General features: G+C 40.4%; 1 protein-coding gene across 12 annotated transcripts in view; it reads left to right on the top strand.

The window, feature by feature from the left end:
- The window catches only part of AKT3 (AKT serine/threonine kinase 3), a 363,939-nt gene that overhangs the window by 190,530 nt on the left and 156,214 nt on the right, over positions 1-17,195 (top strand). For all 12 annotated transcript variants that reach the window (XM_066236840.1, XM_066236795.1, XM_066236763.1 and 9 more), the window contains one exon: positions 9,332-9,454. In XM_066236840.1, coding sequence (XP_066092937.1) covers positions 9,332-9,454 — 123 coding nt within the window. The remainder of the gene's footprint in view (positions 1-9,331; positions 9,455-17,195) is intronic.

The following is a 17,195-nucleotide window of genomic DNA, read 5'->3' as shown; positions in this document are numbered from 1 at the left end:
ATAACTTCTTATTTTTAGTAAAAAAACAAAGTTATTCAGTATTGTATATGATTTTTTGTTTTGTTTTGTTTTTGTGGAGAGACAGAGTCAGAGAGAGGGACAGATAGGGACAGACAGATAGGAAGGGAGAGATATGAGAAACATCAATTCTTTGTTGCAGCTCCTTAGTTGTTCATCGATTGCTTTCTCATATGTACCTTGAAGTGGGGGGGAGGCTACAGCAGACTGAGTAACCCCTTGCTCAAGCCAGCAACCTTGGGCTCAAGCTGATGAGCCTTGCTCAAACCAGATGAGCCCACACTCAAGCTGGCGACCTCCGGGTCTCAAACCTGGGTCCTCCACATCCCAGTCCAACGCTCAATCCACTGTGCTACCTCCTGGTCAGGCTGTATATGATTTTTTAGTTTCTAATAAAAATACTTCGCCTTAAAAATCTTGAGCCTTATTTTCCTTATAAATAATTCTTTGGAAAGTAGCTTTGAATTTAACTTTATTTTTTACAGTGCATATTTATTAATATAATATGTGCCACATAATATTAGGATGGCTTGGTGCTGAGGGAGTAAAGCTGTAGAGTACTTGAATGGTTTTTCTCTTTTTCTTGTGCCTCTGCCAAACAAAAAAATTAGAATATTAGATTTGACATAAGCCTAAATGAGACCAAGGATGCACACAGTACATTTATTGGGAACCTCTATATAATTTTTTATTATAAAAGTAACAACAGTACATATTAATTGCAGAGAATATCAAAAGAGCCAAAAAGTTATTTTAATTTAATTTAAAAAATATTTATGGACTGCTTCCTACAAGCTAGTTACTGTGCTGTGTTCTTAGTACTTACTCTGTGACATGCACAAGACAGATGGTCTTTGAGATGAAGGAAAGCGCAGTGTTCTGCGGAGCAGATAATAATTATAAGTACTTCTGAAAGTATGAAACAAGATAAAGCGACTCTAAAGCTCACCATCTAGCAATAATTACTATTACCATGTTAATAGATTTTCCTGGTTTTATAGTGTATGTGTATTTTCCATTTTATTGTACTTAATATTGTAAAATATATACGAGTTGTCTACTTATGTAGCTGTACTATAATTTATTACATTCTTACCAAACTTTTGAACAGTTAGATTGTTTCCCTTACTCAGGTAGAGTCTACATGCAGTAAGATGGCCTCACTTTAAGTGTACTGTTACGTGACTTTGGGCAAACATTTATACATAATACTCATGCGGGCTTTATAACAAGAAAGATACTGAACATTTTCGTTGCCTTGAAGACTTCTGCCATCCTTTGCCATCAGTCAGTCTTCCCTGTCCTGTTCCCTCACCCACCCCTGCATCCACCCATGGCCCGAGGCAAACACTGATCCGCCTTCTGACACTAAACATTTGATTTAGCATTTCTAAAACTTTTTAGAAATAGAGTCATCCAATATGAATACTCTTTTGTGTCTGCTTCTCATCCTCAGTCTAATGCAGTGGTTCTCAAAGTGCACCCTAGAAGATTTCCAGGTGCGCCCTATGGCATTCCAGAGAAATATGTGCCTGTTGGGGACCAAAAAACCAACAGGGTTTTTGGAGTTTAGATTGTCGGGGGACAGAGGTGTGGGGAATTGGCTGTAAACTGACAGTCTGACCAACCCCCACCTCACTTGCTGGATTAGGTTACAAAAGGCTGTTAAACTGTGGTGCTGGATTATTTACACTACTCCCATGTCCCCCGGAAAGACTGGAGCAGGCCTCTCCAAACTATGGCGCCAGTCTGCATGCTGAGGCCATTTATCCGGCCTGCCACACTTCCGGAAGAGGCACCTCTTTCATTGGTGGTCAGTGAGAGGAGCACTGTATGTGGCAGCCCTCCAATGGTCTGAGGAACAGTGAACTGGTCCCTGTGTAAAAAGTTTGGGGACCCCTGGACTGGAGGCAAGTTTCTTCTATCCGTTGTTTGGTGTAAAGTTAAGATGATATGTATGGTGGGGGTTTTCTGCACTCAACACAATTAAGAGTAAAAAGAGAGAAATTCAATGTATTGACAAGGAAATGAGAGTTTGCCTTTCAAATATATGCCCAAACATTGAAGAAATCGCTAGGACACATCAAGCTCATGTTTCTCATAAACACAAGAATGAAAAAACTTAACACATTCATGCTGGGACCTCCCGAATTGACTAAATCTTACTTACTAAGAACGTATCTATATATATATATATATATATGAAAAGATAACTTTTTTTTTGTTTTTAAAATTTTTTAACCCCTCTTTTACAAATTCTAAAAAGCATAACTCAAGAAATGTATCATAAAAATGTTTTTTAATGTCAGAATAAATTTAATTTTGTCATTTATTTTGTTTAATTACCATAAAAGCATGCTTGGACTTTATATTTTTTTCTTTAATATATGACTTGATTATTATAACATATTTCTCAGAAATTTGTATATAGTGCGCCTACAATTATTTGTAGGATTTTAAATGTACCGCAACCTCAAAAAGTTTGAGAACCATTGGCCTAATGAGATTGTGCTTTTTGTTACATGTCTCAGTAGTTTGATCCTTTTATTGTTGAGTCCTGATCCAGGTTGCATGGCTCTACCATTTGTTCATCTATCTGCTGGTGGTGGATATTTTGGCTGTCATACTTGCTTTAAATATTCAATTTTATTCATACTGTTGCTATTCCATGTAGTTACTTCTATCAGTTTTTCTTTATATGATTGGTTTCAGTTCATTTCTGCTTGGAAAATCCCTTTTACCCTGAGATCAGATAACTATAGATTCTCTAGTCACATTTTATATTTAGTTGTTAATTCCATTTGAAATTTATTTTATGATGTGACATAAAAATTGTATTGACCAACTACACGACCAACTATTATGGCATCATTTATTAAGTAGTTATTTTTTTCTCATTTACTGTGTCATTTATTGTCATCATGACTATTATCATATATATACTAAATACTTCTAAAATAACATGGTTCTGGCCACCTAATTTCATTGATGTTTTATGTGCCTATTCTAAATGAATTGTAGCTTCATAGTATCTCAGTTTCTTCAGAAACACGTTTTCTTAAAAGCATTAATATGTTGTAGCAGAAATCTTCTCTATTAATACTATGTTCACTCATCTCATTTTTTCTGAAGGAGTCATGTATTATCTCTACTTCTACATTCTGTCCACATTCATATAAGTATGGCATCTCTTCCCTAAAAGGTGAAAAATTACCTAATTCCTATGCCTGGTAAGGGTTATTTCCTTCCTGAAACTTCCTTTTCATTCATTCTTCAGATATTCTCTCCCTACCTTTTCTACTTCTCTTAGGACTCCATGACAGTCTCCTGCTCTGCTTCTATTTCCTGTCCTTGTGTGTAGTGATGATCCCCTGAGATTCTGAGCTTAACTCTGTTTTTCCTGGGCTATGTCATGCTCCCTTGGTTTTAACAATATCTTTTTTTTTTTTTTTTATCATTTTTCTGAAGCTGGAAACGGGGAGAGACAGTCAGACAGACTCCCGCATGCGCCCGACCGGGATCCACCCGGCACGCCCACCAGGGGCGACGCTCTGCCCACCAGGGGGCGATGCTCTGCCCATCCTGGGCGTCGCCATATTGCGACCAGAGCCACTCTAGCGTCTGAGGCAGAGGCCACAGAGTCATCCCCAGCGCCCGGGCCATCTTTGCTCCAATGGAGCCTTGGCTGCAGGAGGGGAAGAGAGAAACAGAGAGGAAAGCGCGGCGGAGGGGTGGAGAAGCAAATGGGCGCTTCTCCTGTGTGCCCTGGCCGGGAATTGAACCCGGGTCCTCCGCACGCTAGGCCGACGCTCTACCGCTGAGCCAACCGGCCAGGGCTTAACAATATCTTTATATAAATGACTCACCTGTCTACTTCTATACCCTTGGGGTCCATGATTTCAAAGCTGTGGTATCACCTGACCAGGCAGTGGTGCAGTGGATAGAGCATCGGACTGAGATGCCGAGGACCCAGGTTCAAGACCCCGAGGTCGCCAGCTTGAGCGTGGGCTCATCTGGTTTGAGCAAAAGCTCACCAGCTTGGACCCAAGGTCGCTGGCTCGAGCAAGGGGTTACTCAGTCTGCTTCAGCCCCACGGTCAAGGTACATATGAGAAAGCAATCAATGAACAACTAAGGTGTCGCAATGCGCAACAAAAAACTAATGATTGATGCTTCTCATCTCTCCGTTCCTGTCTATCCCTCTCTCTGACTCTCTCTGTCTCTGTAAAAAAAAAAAAAAAAAAAGCTGTGGTATCAAATGCTTATATGTGTTAACAGGTCAAAATAAAACCCATTGCCCCTCTGTCCCCACCCCTATTTATTCTATTTATTCCCTCCACACTGCTGGCTGCAACGTCCACTCAGCCCTCCACAGGGAAACCCCAACACTGTTCTCTCCCTTGACACCTAATGGCGCAAGCAAGTTCCCTCTGGAATTTGAATCTCTTGAAGAGCCTATTATTAGCGCTCTCATTGGGGTCCCTCAGAAGCTCTTCTTCAGCTCATATGTAAGTGCTGAAATTATCAGGCATGCTCATTCACTTATTTAAATGTGCTCTCTATTTTATAACTACCACATTTTTAGTAGAATTGTTTATTTATCTGGTTGATCTTTAACCAAATAGTGATGTTCTGGTGGATCGGTACCATTTTTTCTCTTTGTGCTGTAGCTTTTCGTAACAGTTGCATTGATAGGGACTCAGCAGTGTTTTTGTTGCATTTTATGCATTGTTTCCCTGACTCTAGTCTCAGATCTTTTCATTCTTTCTTCAATTGCTGCCAGCTGTATTTTTAAAATTATGCTGTTTTAACCCAAAACTCTTTGACAGTCCTATCTCAGAGTAAATCCCAAACCCATATCTTGGCAGTCAAGGTCCTAAACAGTGTGGCCTCATATTTTTTAACTAAAGTCCTGTTGTTGACTTGAATATGTACTATTCTTCAGCTACTTGTGTTTCCTGCATGTATTTTCTTGCCTTTGCTATTTTGTTCTCTTTAGAATTCTTTCACAAATATATAATTATTAGCTACCTAATCTGTGCAGATAGTAGACTAGGCTGTACTAGAAATGTAAAGATGGATAAAACTTGAATAGCAATCTTCTGTAGGCTTCTCTTATATTCTCCATTTGTGAAAGCTCCCGTCCGTATTTGTGAAGTCTCCTCAGATCATCTCAGTAAAGATCAATCACTCTTTGCTACCAAAGCATTTTTTAAAATTTATTCATTAAATTTAATGCAGTGACATTGATAAATCAGGATATATATGTTGAGAGAAAACATCTCCAGATTATTTTGACATTTGATTGTGCTGTATACCCCTCCCCCAAAGTCAAATTATCTTCTGTTACCTTCTATCTGGTTTTCTTTGAGCCCCTCCCCTCACCCAACCCCTCTCTCCTTCCTTGCCCCCTCCCTCCTCCCCCCACCCCCCACCCCCGTTGCCATCACATTCTTGTTCATGTCTCTGAGTCTCATTTTTATGTCCCATCTATGTATGGATTCATATAGTTCTTAGTTTTTTTCTGATTTACTTATTTCACTCCATATAATGTTATCAAGGTCCATCCATGTTATTGTAAATGATCCGATGTCATCATTTCTTATGGCTGAGTAGTATTCCATAGTATATATGTACCAAAGCTTTTTAATCCACTCGTCCTCTGACGGACACTTGGGCTGTTTCCAGATCTTCGCTATTGTGAACAATGCTGCCATAAACATGGGGGTGCATTTCTTCTTTTCATACAGTGCTATGGTGTTCTTGGGGTATATTCCTAACAGTGGGATAGCTGGGTCAAAAGGCAGTTAAATTTTTAATTTTTTGAGGAATCTCCATACTGTTTTCCACAGTGGCTGCACCAGTCTGCATTCCCACAGACAGTGCAGGAGGGTTCCCTTTTCTTCACATCCTCGCCAGCACTTATTCTGTGTTGTTTTATTGATGAGCGCCATTCTGACTGGTGTGAGGTGATATCTCATTGTGGTTTTAATTTGCATTTCTCTAATCAGTTGTGTTATTTCTCCATCTTCTTGGATTGGTGTCACCTATTATTGGTAATCCATTTTCGGATTTGGGCAGCTTTGCAGTCTTAATTTGTTTGTTTTTTTAACAGGTAATAGTCTTGTTTATTGATCTCAGCAGGGAGCTTCCTTGAAAGTGTATCCAGGAATACAATGGGTGTAACCTGAGACTCTGAAGGCCTCTTCAGCCAACTAATCTCTCTGGGGGCAGGGTGTTTTCTCAGCTTCAGTAGGGGGAGGTGTATCTCAGATCTCCATGGAGAGCTGAGTTACTGCCCCTCCTCCCCACTTCTTGTTTTCAGCTGTGTCTTGTTACGCTGATTGGAGTTGGAGAGATGTCTGGAGATCTCTGATCCGGAAGGAATTCAGTACTGTTTTGTGGACGGTTCAGTCCCTCCCCCAGCTATGGCTGCCTCCAGCACGGATGAGTCAGCTTTTTTAGTTCGTTTCCTGCATTCCTTAGCCCCTCACAGTCTGTCCCTCTCCCTGTCCTTTCCACTTGGGATATAAGCTGGTCTTTTCAACACACCTCGCTCCCTGGTCGCCAGGCAAGTGGCTGTGAGCAGTATTTTCTGCTCTTTTCCCTTGTGTGAGATCCCCTCTGGGCTCTCAGCCTCACCCCCCCCCCCCCCGTTCCTGTAAGCAGAGGAGATTCAGGCGCTCCCTACCAGGTTTGTTGTGGCTTCTTCTTCGCTCCTTGGTTTTTGAGAGCTGTTCTTGTAGTCCAGAGTTGGTTTTTCATGCTGATTTTTCCTATATTGATTTGTATTCCAGTTTGGTGGTGAGAGCTGGTCATCTGTGCATCTGCCTACTCCGCTGCCATCTTCCCATCTACCAAAGCATTATTAATATCAGAATTGCAAAAACTCTCATAACAGCTTTCTTGTTTGTTTTTTTGTTTGTTTAACTATGCATGTATCTTCTTTGCATTGAATATCTTGAGGTTAGGGATTGTCTTAATCATTACATATGTCTTCTTCTTCCCCATGCCCAACATAGTGACTTTAAAATAATTCATGTTCATTAAATGGAAAGTTGGTTCAAAACCAAAGAATATCTGGATAATTAGGTAGGAATTCAGGACAGAGTGGTATTACCAAAGCTGGAAACTTGTTTTAGGAAGGAGAGGGCAGTAAGTGATTGTGTTCTAAGCTCCAGAACAGGAAGAAGGGGCATAGACAATAAGTAACTGTATTGGGCAATTAAAAGGTTCTTGGATATCTTAACAAGAATAAGTTCTATGAAGTAGCAAGGGTAGGTTTCAGAGGACAGCAGATTGAGAAATAGCGTTCTCCTTAAGTATCATATTTTTAGCATATATTTTTATAGAAATTGGCTAGGAGACAAATTAAAGATATATGGTTTAAATAAAGATCTAGGATCCTGCATGTATTATATTGATTTAGGTAGCATCCCTATATTTTGTACAGTAGATGAGTGGGTAGTAGGGTTGGCATTATCTTTAAAAATTTTATAAATTTTATCACTATTTTTATTCCATTAGAAGACTACCATAAATCTACATTGAGGTGGCAAGAGTCCCTTCATCAAAGTTAGGGATTTTTTGTATAAAGCATGGCAGAAATTATAGTATTTTGACCCAGAAATTATTCAGAATGGTTTGTTCCATATGTTCCATACTTCTGTCTTCTCTCTGTCCTTATTTGAATGGTAATGCATTAAATATATATATATATGTAAAGCTGATTTATATATACACATATGCCTATAAAATAAATGAATTTTATAAAATATTCCTGAGTAATTATATACATTGGTTTGATTTTTTGGCATAGTATATTTGATTCTTTGTCAGATGCATTTAACATTTCTGCAATCAGAATGCCTTTTATATTTGATGGTATGTATAAATTTAAGTGACTTTTTTTTTCTTGCTGTTACTATAAAACAATGATGGAGCCCCAGTCAGTAGCATCTTTGATTTGCTAAATATGACAGTAAAATAGTGTTAAAGTTTAGAGATTATCTGCCTAATATTTGTGTTTTACTATAACTAATGTTGAGCATGTCTTTTTTGGCAATAGATATATGGTATCACCCGTCTCTCTTCCCTCTGAAAATGGGCTATGCATCAAGTTTATGTCAAAACAATGATAGACTCTTAAGTGGAAGGGGAGGTGGGGAAAGGGAGGAATGAATCTATAGGGACCTTTATGTGTGTTACATGAGTTATATTTGGTATGTGAGGAAGAAGTCTTGTTGACCATAATTGTTATAAATTTGTAGAAGCACTGAGTGTCACTAATCCAGGCCAAGGTGTAGTTGATTCCTGGTTTTGCAGTCAAGATTCCATTGAGTAATTGGTTCATCTCTTTAATCACAGACACGTATTGAGTATCTGCTGTGATACCTCGTGATGTCCTCAGCACTGTCAACAAGCTCTCCTTGTTCTTGAGGTTTTCTTAGTACAGAGAAATAGTATAACAGAGGCCAATGGTACCTGAAGCCTGCTCTTTATATATATTGTCAAACTGAGATATGAAACAGGTAGTTTCTTAAATAAAGAGCTGACTAAGTGGAGAGCTGTGTGCTTGGCCATAGTGAGCACTCCATAAATATTTATTGACTGTTGAGTGTGATTAGCTAGGAAATGGCTGGCCTTATCATTTAAGTGATTCTATGAGACAAGATTGGTGGCATAGTTTATTCTGAAATTAGAAAGAGTAGACATTGAGAATTATAAGGGGAATCATGGGAGTTTCTCAGACCATTTTGCACATTACAAAAATTAAAACTTAAAGCCTACAGTTTCTCACCAAAGAAAACATTGATTCAAACTTTGCAGACACTTTTAGAAATACGATGAATCAACAGATGCAGAATATCACTAGTTCCCATAAATCAGCTTCAGCAAATCAGCCACCCTTTTTCTGAAATCAAACATAAATCAGATAATTAAGTAGAAATATCATTTATTTTAATAATGTCTCAATACCTCATCCTTGAAAGAGTGAAGCAGCCATGGAGCGAGGGGGAAGTGCAGTCCAACAGTGCGTCCTTCTTTCCTCCAGTAACTGAAGGTTAACTGGGAGCAAGCAGAATGCCTTCAACAAGATTGGTGTACTGATTAAAACGCTGATTTAACAGCTCGCAGTCTCCCCTTGGAAACCTGGGGAAGATAAGCCAGCTGCTGTCTAAGAGAGCTCAGCGTCCACTGAGAGTACACTATCTATCATCACAATATGGTGATGAGAGGTGTTTTATGTTTGTGTTAATTTCCCCACTAAATCAGTAATTATTACAATCCTGTCCCTGCTGTTTACCCTGCAGCTGTTTTTCCATTTGTCGAGAGAGCGGGTGTTCTCAGAGGACCGCACACGTTTCTATGGCGCAGAAATTGTCTCTGCCTTAGACTACCTACACTCCGGAAAGATTGTGTACCGGGATCTCAAGGTAACAACAAAAAGTAATCAAAATTTGTTTTTGCAGAGACTGTGGGGACAAAGTAATTACAAAGTTACACAGTTTGGGAGAAAAGCGGATCTAGTTGGGAGAAAAATCATTCTGTTTAAGAATGTGGTTTCCTGCATTTGAGAGGACCTTTAATTCACTGATACATAGGTAGATCCCTTATGTCAGAGTTTTTGACGTGTAGAAGAGTTCCAGCTTGATTACTCTGATTAAGTATGACCTACCAATAACATTGTCAGTTTTCTGTAATGGTTTGGGTAATGTCAAACATCTGATTTAGAAGTCACATAACTTTACAAGTGACATTTTAAAATCAGTCTCATTGTTTAACATCCTATGATAGTGGTCCCCAACTCCCAGGCTGCAGACCGGTACTGGTCCATGGGCCATTTGGTACATCCGCAGAGAAAGAATAAGTAACTTACATTATTTACGTTTTATTTATATTTAAGTCTGAACGTTGTTTTATTTTTTAAAAATGACCAGATTCCCTCTGTTACATCCAAGACTCACTCTTGACGCTTGTCTCGGTCACGTGATACATTTATCCGTCCCACCCTAAAGGCCGGTCAGTGAAAATATTTTCTGACATTAAACCGGTCCGTGGCCCAAAAAAGGTTGGGGACCACTGTCCTACAATGTATTATGAAGACACTTTTATAAGAAATAAGCCCTTATTAGATGAAAATACACTGCTCACAAAAATTAGGGGATTAGGGAACGTGCAGATACTCCAGTACTTTCAGCCTTTTGTACAGTGCGTTTCCACCAATGAAATAAAAGTTGTTTTGCATCTCATTTGCATAATCAACCACCTTTCTTTGACTAGTCGTTTGCTTTTCTGATGTTCTTGTTAAATAAATAAAAATCAAGTGCTTTTTTTTTTATCGCTTCATATTCATTTTGAAATATCTCCTAATTTTTGTGAGCAGTATATTTAATTTGATTCTAATATTAACTTTTTGGTGGGTTTAAATACCTAGAGCATTTTAATTTATTTAATTTGCATTTTAAAGAGTACTGTATTTGTCTTATTGGGAAGAGTGACTTGACTTCTCAAAGTTTCTTTCCGATGAGACCTTCCAGGATTGGCAAAAATTCTGCAGAGGTGAAAGAGGAAATATTTTAGGCTTTGCTGCCTATATAGTCTCTGAAGTTCCTCCATTCTACATTGCAGGGTAAAGGCAGCCCAGACAATACATGACTGAGTGCGCCTGCCTGGGGTCCAGTAACACTATCTACCCAAACAGGCTGGAGGCTAGATTTTACCCAGGGGCCTTAGTCTGTTAACCTCTGGCGCAGCTCATCAAAGGTAGTAGTGATTCTCATGACACTGTTTTCAATTAGGTCAGCCATATCAAGGAAATTTGTGCCATAACACATCCTGAACAGATTCTTTTTTTTAAAAATTTTTTAAATTTATTCACTTTTAGAGAGGAGAGAGAGAGGGAGAGAGGAGAGAGAGACAGAGAGAGAGAAGGGGGGAGGAGCTAGAAGCATCAACTCCCATATGTGCCTTGACCAGGCAAGCCCACGGTTTTGAACTGGCGACCTCCTAAACAGATTCTTTTTTTCCCTGTATTTTTTCTGAAGCTGGAAACGGGGAGAGACAGTCAGACTCCCGCACGCGCCCGACCGGGATCCACCCGGCACGCCCACCAGGGGGCGATGCTCTGCCCCTCCAGGGCGTCGCTCTGTTGCGACCAGAGCCACTCTAGCACCCAGGGCAGAGGCCAAGGAGCCATTCCCAGCGCCCGGGCCATCTTCGCTCCAATGGAGCCTCGGCTGCGGGAGGGGAAGAGAGAGACAGAGAGGAAGGAGAGGGGGAGGGGTGGAGAAGCAGATGGTCGCTTCTCCTGTGTGCCCTGGCCAGGAATCGAACCCGGGACTTCTGCACGCCAGGCCGATGCTCTACCACTGAGCCAACCGGCCAGGGCCCTGAACAGATTCTTAATGTGACAAACTTACTTTCTCAATCAGTAGATTGTATAGTGATCCTGACCTATTAAAATTCAGTGCAGAATTGCTTTATTTATTCAGAACTAGTTTATTAAAAATATAATTTGATTTGTAGAAATAGTAGTTACATGAGTCTTTTATGAAATTCTGTTTGTTTCCCCATATTACAGCACAAATAATAAATCACAATTATCCCCTTGTTCCCATCTCTCTCTTTTTAAAACATCAATGATCTTGCCTGACCAGGTGGTGGCACAGTGGATAGAGCGTCAGACTGGGATGCAGAGTACCCAGGTTTGAGACCCCGAGGTCGCCAGCTTGAGTGCGGGCTCATCTGGTTTGAGCAAAGCTCATCAGCATGGACCCAAGGTCGCTGGCTTGAGCAAGCGGTTACTCGGTCTGCTGCAGCCCCACGGTCAAGGCACATATGAGAAAGCAATCAATGAACAACTAAGGTGTCTCAATGCGCAACGAAAAACTAATGATTGATGCTTCTCATCTCTCCGTTCTTGTCTGTCTATCCCTGTCTATCCCTCTCTCTGACTCTCTCTCTATCTCTGTAAAGAAAAAAGAAACAAAAAATAAAACAAAAAAAATCAATGATCTTTAAGTTATCTAATTATTTAAATGGTTGTCTAGGTTATTTCAAGATATTCCTATCATGAATCTTTATGTTATGAATGACCCTAAGGAATAACTATCTTGCAAAGTATTATTTTAAACAAAGACAATGAAATATAGTACATATGTATGCATAATATTAGCATTTATAAAGTGTAAAAGAAGCTATAAAATACTCTATTTAGGAAAAAGGTACTGTGACTATAAAACACCTAGATCAGGGGTGACCCACTAAGTGCCACAGTGGACCTAAGGCCTGAAGCTGTTTATAACCAGGACTGTGACAGAATTCAGCATCCCTCCCTGCCTCTGAGGTCAACATGGCCAAATAATACTATAATATTTAAGTGTCTTGAATTTAGATACTTTTTGTAAAAAAGAAGTTAGTTATATGGCATGACAAATCTTCCAACGTGATGTTGTATGGCATTTCCAAGTTTACTTAGAAAGTTAGCTTTTCTTTGCCTGAATTACCCCCCCACCCCCTAATTCTTACTGTATATTTTGTGAATTCTGTTTGTCAGGAGAGGGTAGGTTTCCTGGATTTAAGGAAATGAGAATAATTTTGAAGTACTTGGTAACATATCCAAAATGTTTAAAGCTGGAAGGTAGAATTATTAGCCTAAAGAAACAAGGAAAAGAATGCCACCGTTGATTAAAGAATGTTATAATTGAGATGGTCAGTATTTACTATTAACAATATTACCATGAACATATTGGAATATTGAAGTTCATCGATATGATTGATTTTCATTTTCCATCCTTTCTGTTGATGGGAAGAATAAATGTATTAAATAGCAACATAAAGAACCTACTTTATATATGAACAAGTCATGCAGCCACCATATGCGTAGATCACTAACTTTACTAGATAATTAAGTGATCTCTGTTAAGTTTATTTTTTAAAGTATGGTCTTACCTTAAAAACCTAAGTATATATAAAAGTCTGAGACAAAAACTACAGGAATGCACACCAAGAAGAAAACACACAGTGTAAACATTAAAAACTTACACAAATGCTATTTGTATCCATATTGCTCAGAATTACGCATGATAACTTTGGGTGGTATTGTAGAAATATAGAGCTCATGCATAGCTTTCTGGGGGGGGGCACTGACTTCTAGAAGTCTAGGAAGTGACATAAAGCAATGGGCTAAGTTGGTGGCATAGTCAAGACCAGTAGACCCCGTGAGTCCTTGTTCTAGAACTAATGTTCTTTTCATTACATCATTCTAGAGTTGAAATGAAGTCTAAACAGGGGACTGCATTGAGATGGCTGGGAGGTCTTTGTAACCTAAAAATTGAATGAAGTTTCCAGAGATAAGAGAATGAATGTTTTAAATACATTTATGCCAGGTGTATTACAAAAACAGCATTACATCACCGAAAACTAATTTAGACATCCACTTTGGTCCCTTAGATTTGTCTCTGTTGTCTCCTAGCTAATGACCTGGTATTGATTCAAACAGATTTAGATAATTTCCAGGCCTCAGAGATGGCACAGAAGGGGGCTTCAGAGGGAAATCTCCCACAGCCCCCCCAGTCCCAATCAGCTTCCTGACATTCACCCCAAACAAATGCACAGTCTAAGAAAATGTAGCCTGCTTGCTCTGCACACAGAGTCTCAAGACACACCCCCACTCCCCCTGCTAACCAGTCACCCTGGATTCCCTCTTTCCTAGACATTTTAAGTAACTGCTCTTAGGAGCCCTTTTCGTCTCAAACATTAAATTGTACTTTTGGGTTTTGTTCCTAATTTGTAGTCAGTTCTTAAATAGTTCAACAACCCAGGCGGGGTCTTCACTGTTGATCAACATGAATCCTTTCCCAGTCCAGGAAGGGGAAATGAAGGAATGTTTTTTGTTCAGGATTCCCACACACACTCTAATTCCGTGGCCTGTAAGTTCCTGCAGGTCAGCTTGTGTGACACTTTGGGACTTGGATAGCCATCAGCCTAGATGTGCGGTGTGAGAGGAGGCATCCTTCCTGAGTGTAGCTGAGGTGGACTGGGTATCGAGCACTGAGTTTAATGGGATGGTGCTGAAATGTGGTGCTAGAGCAAGTGAGGGAATCGTTGCCTCATATGACTTGATGGTCGTCAGAGCCCTTAGCAACTGCTGCTTTCATTCCTTTGTTTGGATCACAATGTCAGCCAGTTAAATAAAATGATACCTAAAAGATACTAGAATATTATATTAGAAAGTGTTAAACACATTTGATGTTTCTAACAGCTTCTTTGGCGTGTATGAGAGCACAGCTCACCCGCTGTGCCCACACGTGGGTCACAGGTGTGCTCAAGCGCCCTCACTCACCAGGTGGAGAGAGTAGCCTCCAGGCCAGTCACTTCCAGCCTCAGGTGGTCTGTGCACTGATCCCGGTCCTCCCTACAGATTTCACTTGTTATATGTACTAGGAAGTGTGGTAAAAGTTTGAATAGCCCTGTATCAAGCAAAGCTAAGGATTTTTATTTTTATTTATTTATTTATTTATTTATTTGTATTTTTTCTGAAGCTGGAAACGGGGAGAGACAGTCAGACAGACTCCCGCATGCGCCCGACCGGGATCCACCTGGCACGCCCACCAGGGGCGACGCTCTGCCCACCAGGGGGCGATGCTCTGCCCCTCCGGGGCATCGCTCTGCCGAGACCAGAGCCACTCTAGTGCCTGGGGCAGAGGCCAAGGAGCCATCCCTAGCACCCGGGCCATCTTTGCTCCAATGGAGCCTCGGCTGCGGGAGGGGAAGAGAGAGACAGAGAGGAAGGAGGGGGGGTGGAGAAGCAAATGGGTGCTTCTCCTATGTGCCCTGGCCAGGAATCGAACCCGGGTCCCCCGCATGCCAGGCCGACGCTCTACCACTGAGCCAACCGGCCAGGGCCAAAGCTAAGGATTTTTAGAGTTTATTTTTTTTCTTGGTACCAGCAAGAGCAGGAAGGACCATAGTACTTCTTTGCTATATTTTCCTGTCCACAAAGCACAGAGAGAAAAGACGATGTCCAGCGCTAGCATTTTTTCTTATATGCGCTAAATCAAGATCCTCTGTTTGATCCACTTCAACTGTGTAAAAAATGTTGCCTTGTGTGGAAATTCCATGAGGTATATATGTCTAATATTTTTTCTCTCCTCAAAGCGTGAACTGTTAGGCAACAACCCTTTGATACAAGTAGTGAGCATAACCAGATTTTTAATATACAGTGTTTTCTCTCAGAACTCCTGTTAGTGTTCATTATTGCTTTGGCCAGTGGGTGCATCCATTAAACATAAACATAATGCCCTTGAAAACTAGTATGACTGTGGTGATAAAACAGGTGCATTTCAGCTTTCTAAATAGAGAATACCTGACCAGTCAGCGACAGGATGCATTTTGCATTCTATGGCTACCAAAAGGAAAAAGGAAAGCCCTGAGATTTAGGAGCAAGAACCAAAGAAAGTTCATTTGTTAATATTTTCATTTCTCCTTTAAATATTGGAAGTGTTCCTAAAATCGTTTGACTAAATCCTGTTTTCATTAGTGTCAAATGCACTCAGGAAGGGATGGTCAGGTGTTCTGCTGTGTCTATGACTTTGATCTTTCAAAGGCTTCTAGGTGATTCTCTGCATCCTTCACAACACTCATGTTTCTTATATGTCTCAGAAACTTTGTTATGCATCTGTGCAAAATAACTATTTTTACCAAGAGTGGATATTTAATTACCCCTGACTTATCTTGATATACATTGGATTTGGGAGTATTTTTCTTTTTTCAGTGAGGGGCAGGGAGGCAGTGACAGACTCCTGCATGTGCCCTGACTGGGATCCGCTCAGCAAGCCTACTAGGGAGCAGTGCTCTGCCCATCTGGAGCATTGCTCCATTGCTTAGCAACCAAGCTCTTATTAGCACCTGAGGCAGAAGTCATGGAGTCATCCTCAGTGCCTGGGGCCAACTCACTCCAATTTGCCATGGCTGCAGGAGAGGAAGAGAGAGAGAGAAAGGAGCGAGAGGGGGAAGGGTGAAGAAGCAGATGGGTGCTTCTGTGTGCCCTGACCGAGAATCGAACCCAGGACATCCACACACTGGGTTGATGCTCTACCACTAAGCCAATCAGCCAAGGCGGATTTGGGCATATTTTTTTAAGGTGATGCATCTCTGACTGGCATTTATACTGGTGAAGGACAAGTTTTTTTCAAAAATGCTCAACAAAGTGATATTTCAGGATGATGAGAGAAGAAAATTAATTAATGGCAGAGGGTGGGCTCTGTTTAAAATAAATGTCTTTAAAATGATGAAATATTTATGTTTGTTGGTTCATTCAAAAAAAGTTATTACATATTGAAAAGTGTTTTCATGAAGTCACTGAGCTGACAAAAGTGTTTTATAGGGTTTTGTTCCTGAACTTGGTTCTTTCCTTTAAAATACAGAGCTGTCTAAAAGAATACCCACCATTTTGATAACTTACACATCAACCATAAAAAGCTACATTTAATAATGATCAATACATTTATTGAGAGTCTACAGTGTGTTAAGTTCTGCAATCAGTATCTCACTTAATTCTCAGAACAACCATGTTAGATGGGTACTGTTATTTGCCTGTTTTATAGATGAAGTTGAGGCACATAGAAATCAATTGCCCAATCACGCAGGCATAGGGGCAAAGCTTAAATTTACATGTGAGTTCTCTAACTCGACGCCAGACTCCTACCAATTGTGCTCCCTACTGCTGCCCTTGCAAGGTGCTGCCTAGTCCCATCATCAATCATCACTCTCGCCCATCTCTCCCAATCATCCCTAGGGCTTAGGCTGACCTTATTTCTTACTATATCATTGTAATTTCTGAAAGCTGATTCATAAAGGAAAGAGGATAACCAACTGTTCTGGTTTTCCCAGAGCTTCCCAGTTATAGAACTTTTAAGTCCCACATCCCTGGAAACCCTTACGTTCTGGGCAAACCAGGACTCTCAGTCACCATCAGTCTGTTCCTTACCCCAACCTTTTCCCTGCACCTCATTTCACTCCTTGTCTCTCCAACCTCAGCGTGAAGCTGAGAGATGAGCTCTGAGGGTAGAGAATCAGTTATGGATCAGGATTTAAAAACTATATATGACAAAATGGCCTTATCAAAATGTGGAGAAACAGTGCATGATACCATGTTTCCATGGATACTTTCCA

This window comes from Saccopteryx bilineata, chromosome 1 (assembly GCF_036850765.1).
Source record: "Saccopteryx bilineata isolate mSacBil1 chromosome 1, mSacBil1_pri_phased_curated, whole genome shotgun sequence".
In the NCBI taxonomy this organism is placed as follows: Eukaryota; Metazoa; Chordata; class Mammalia; order Chiroptera; family Emballonuridae; genus Saccopteryx; species Saccopteryx bilineata.
The sequence above is the reverse complement of the archived record's forward strand: the minus strand, read 5'-3'. Positions and strand labels throughout refer to the sequence as shown.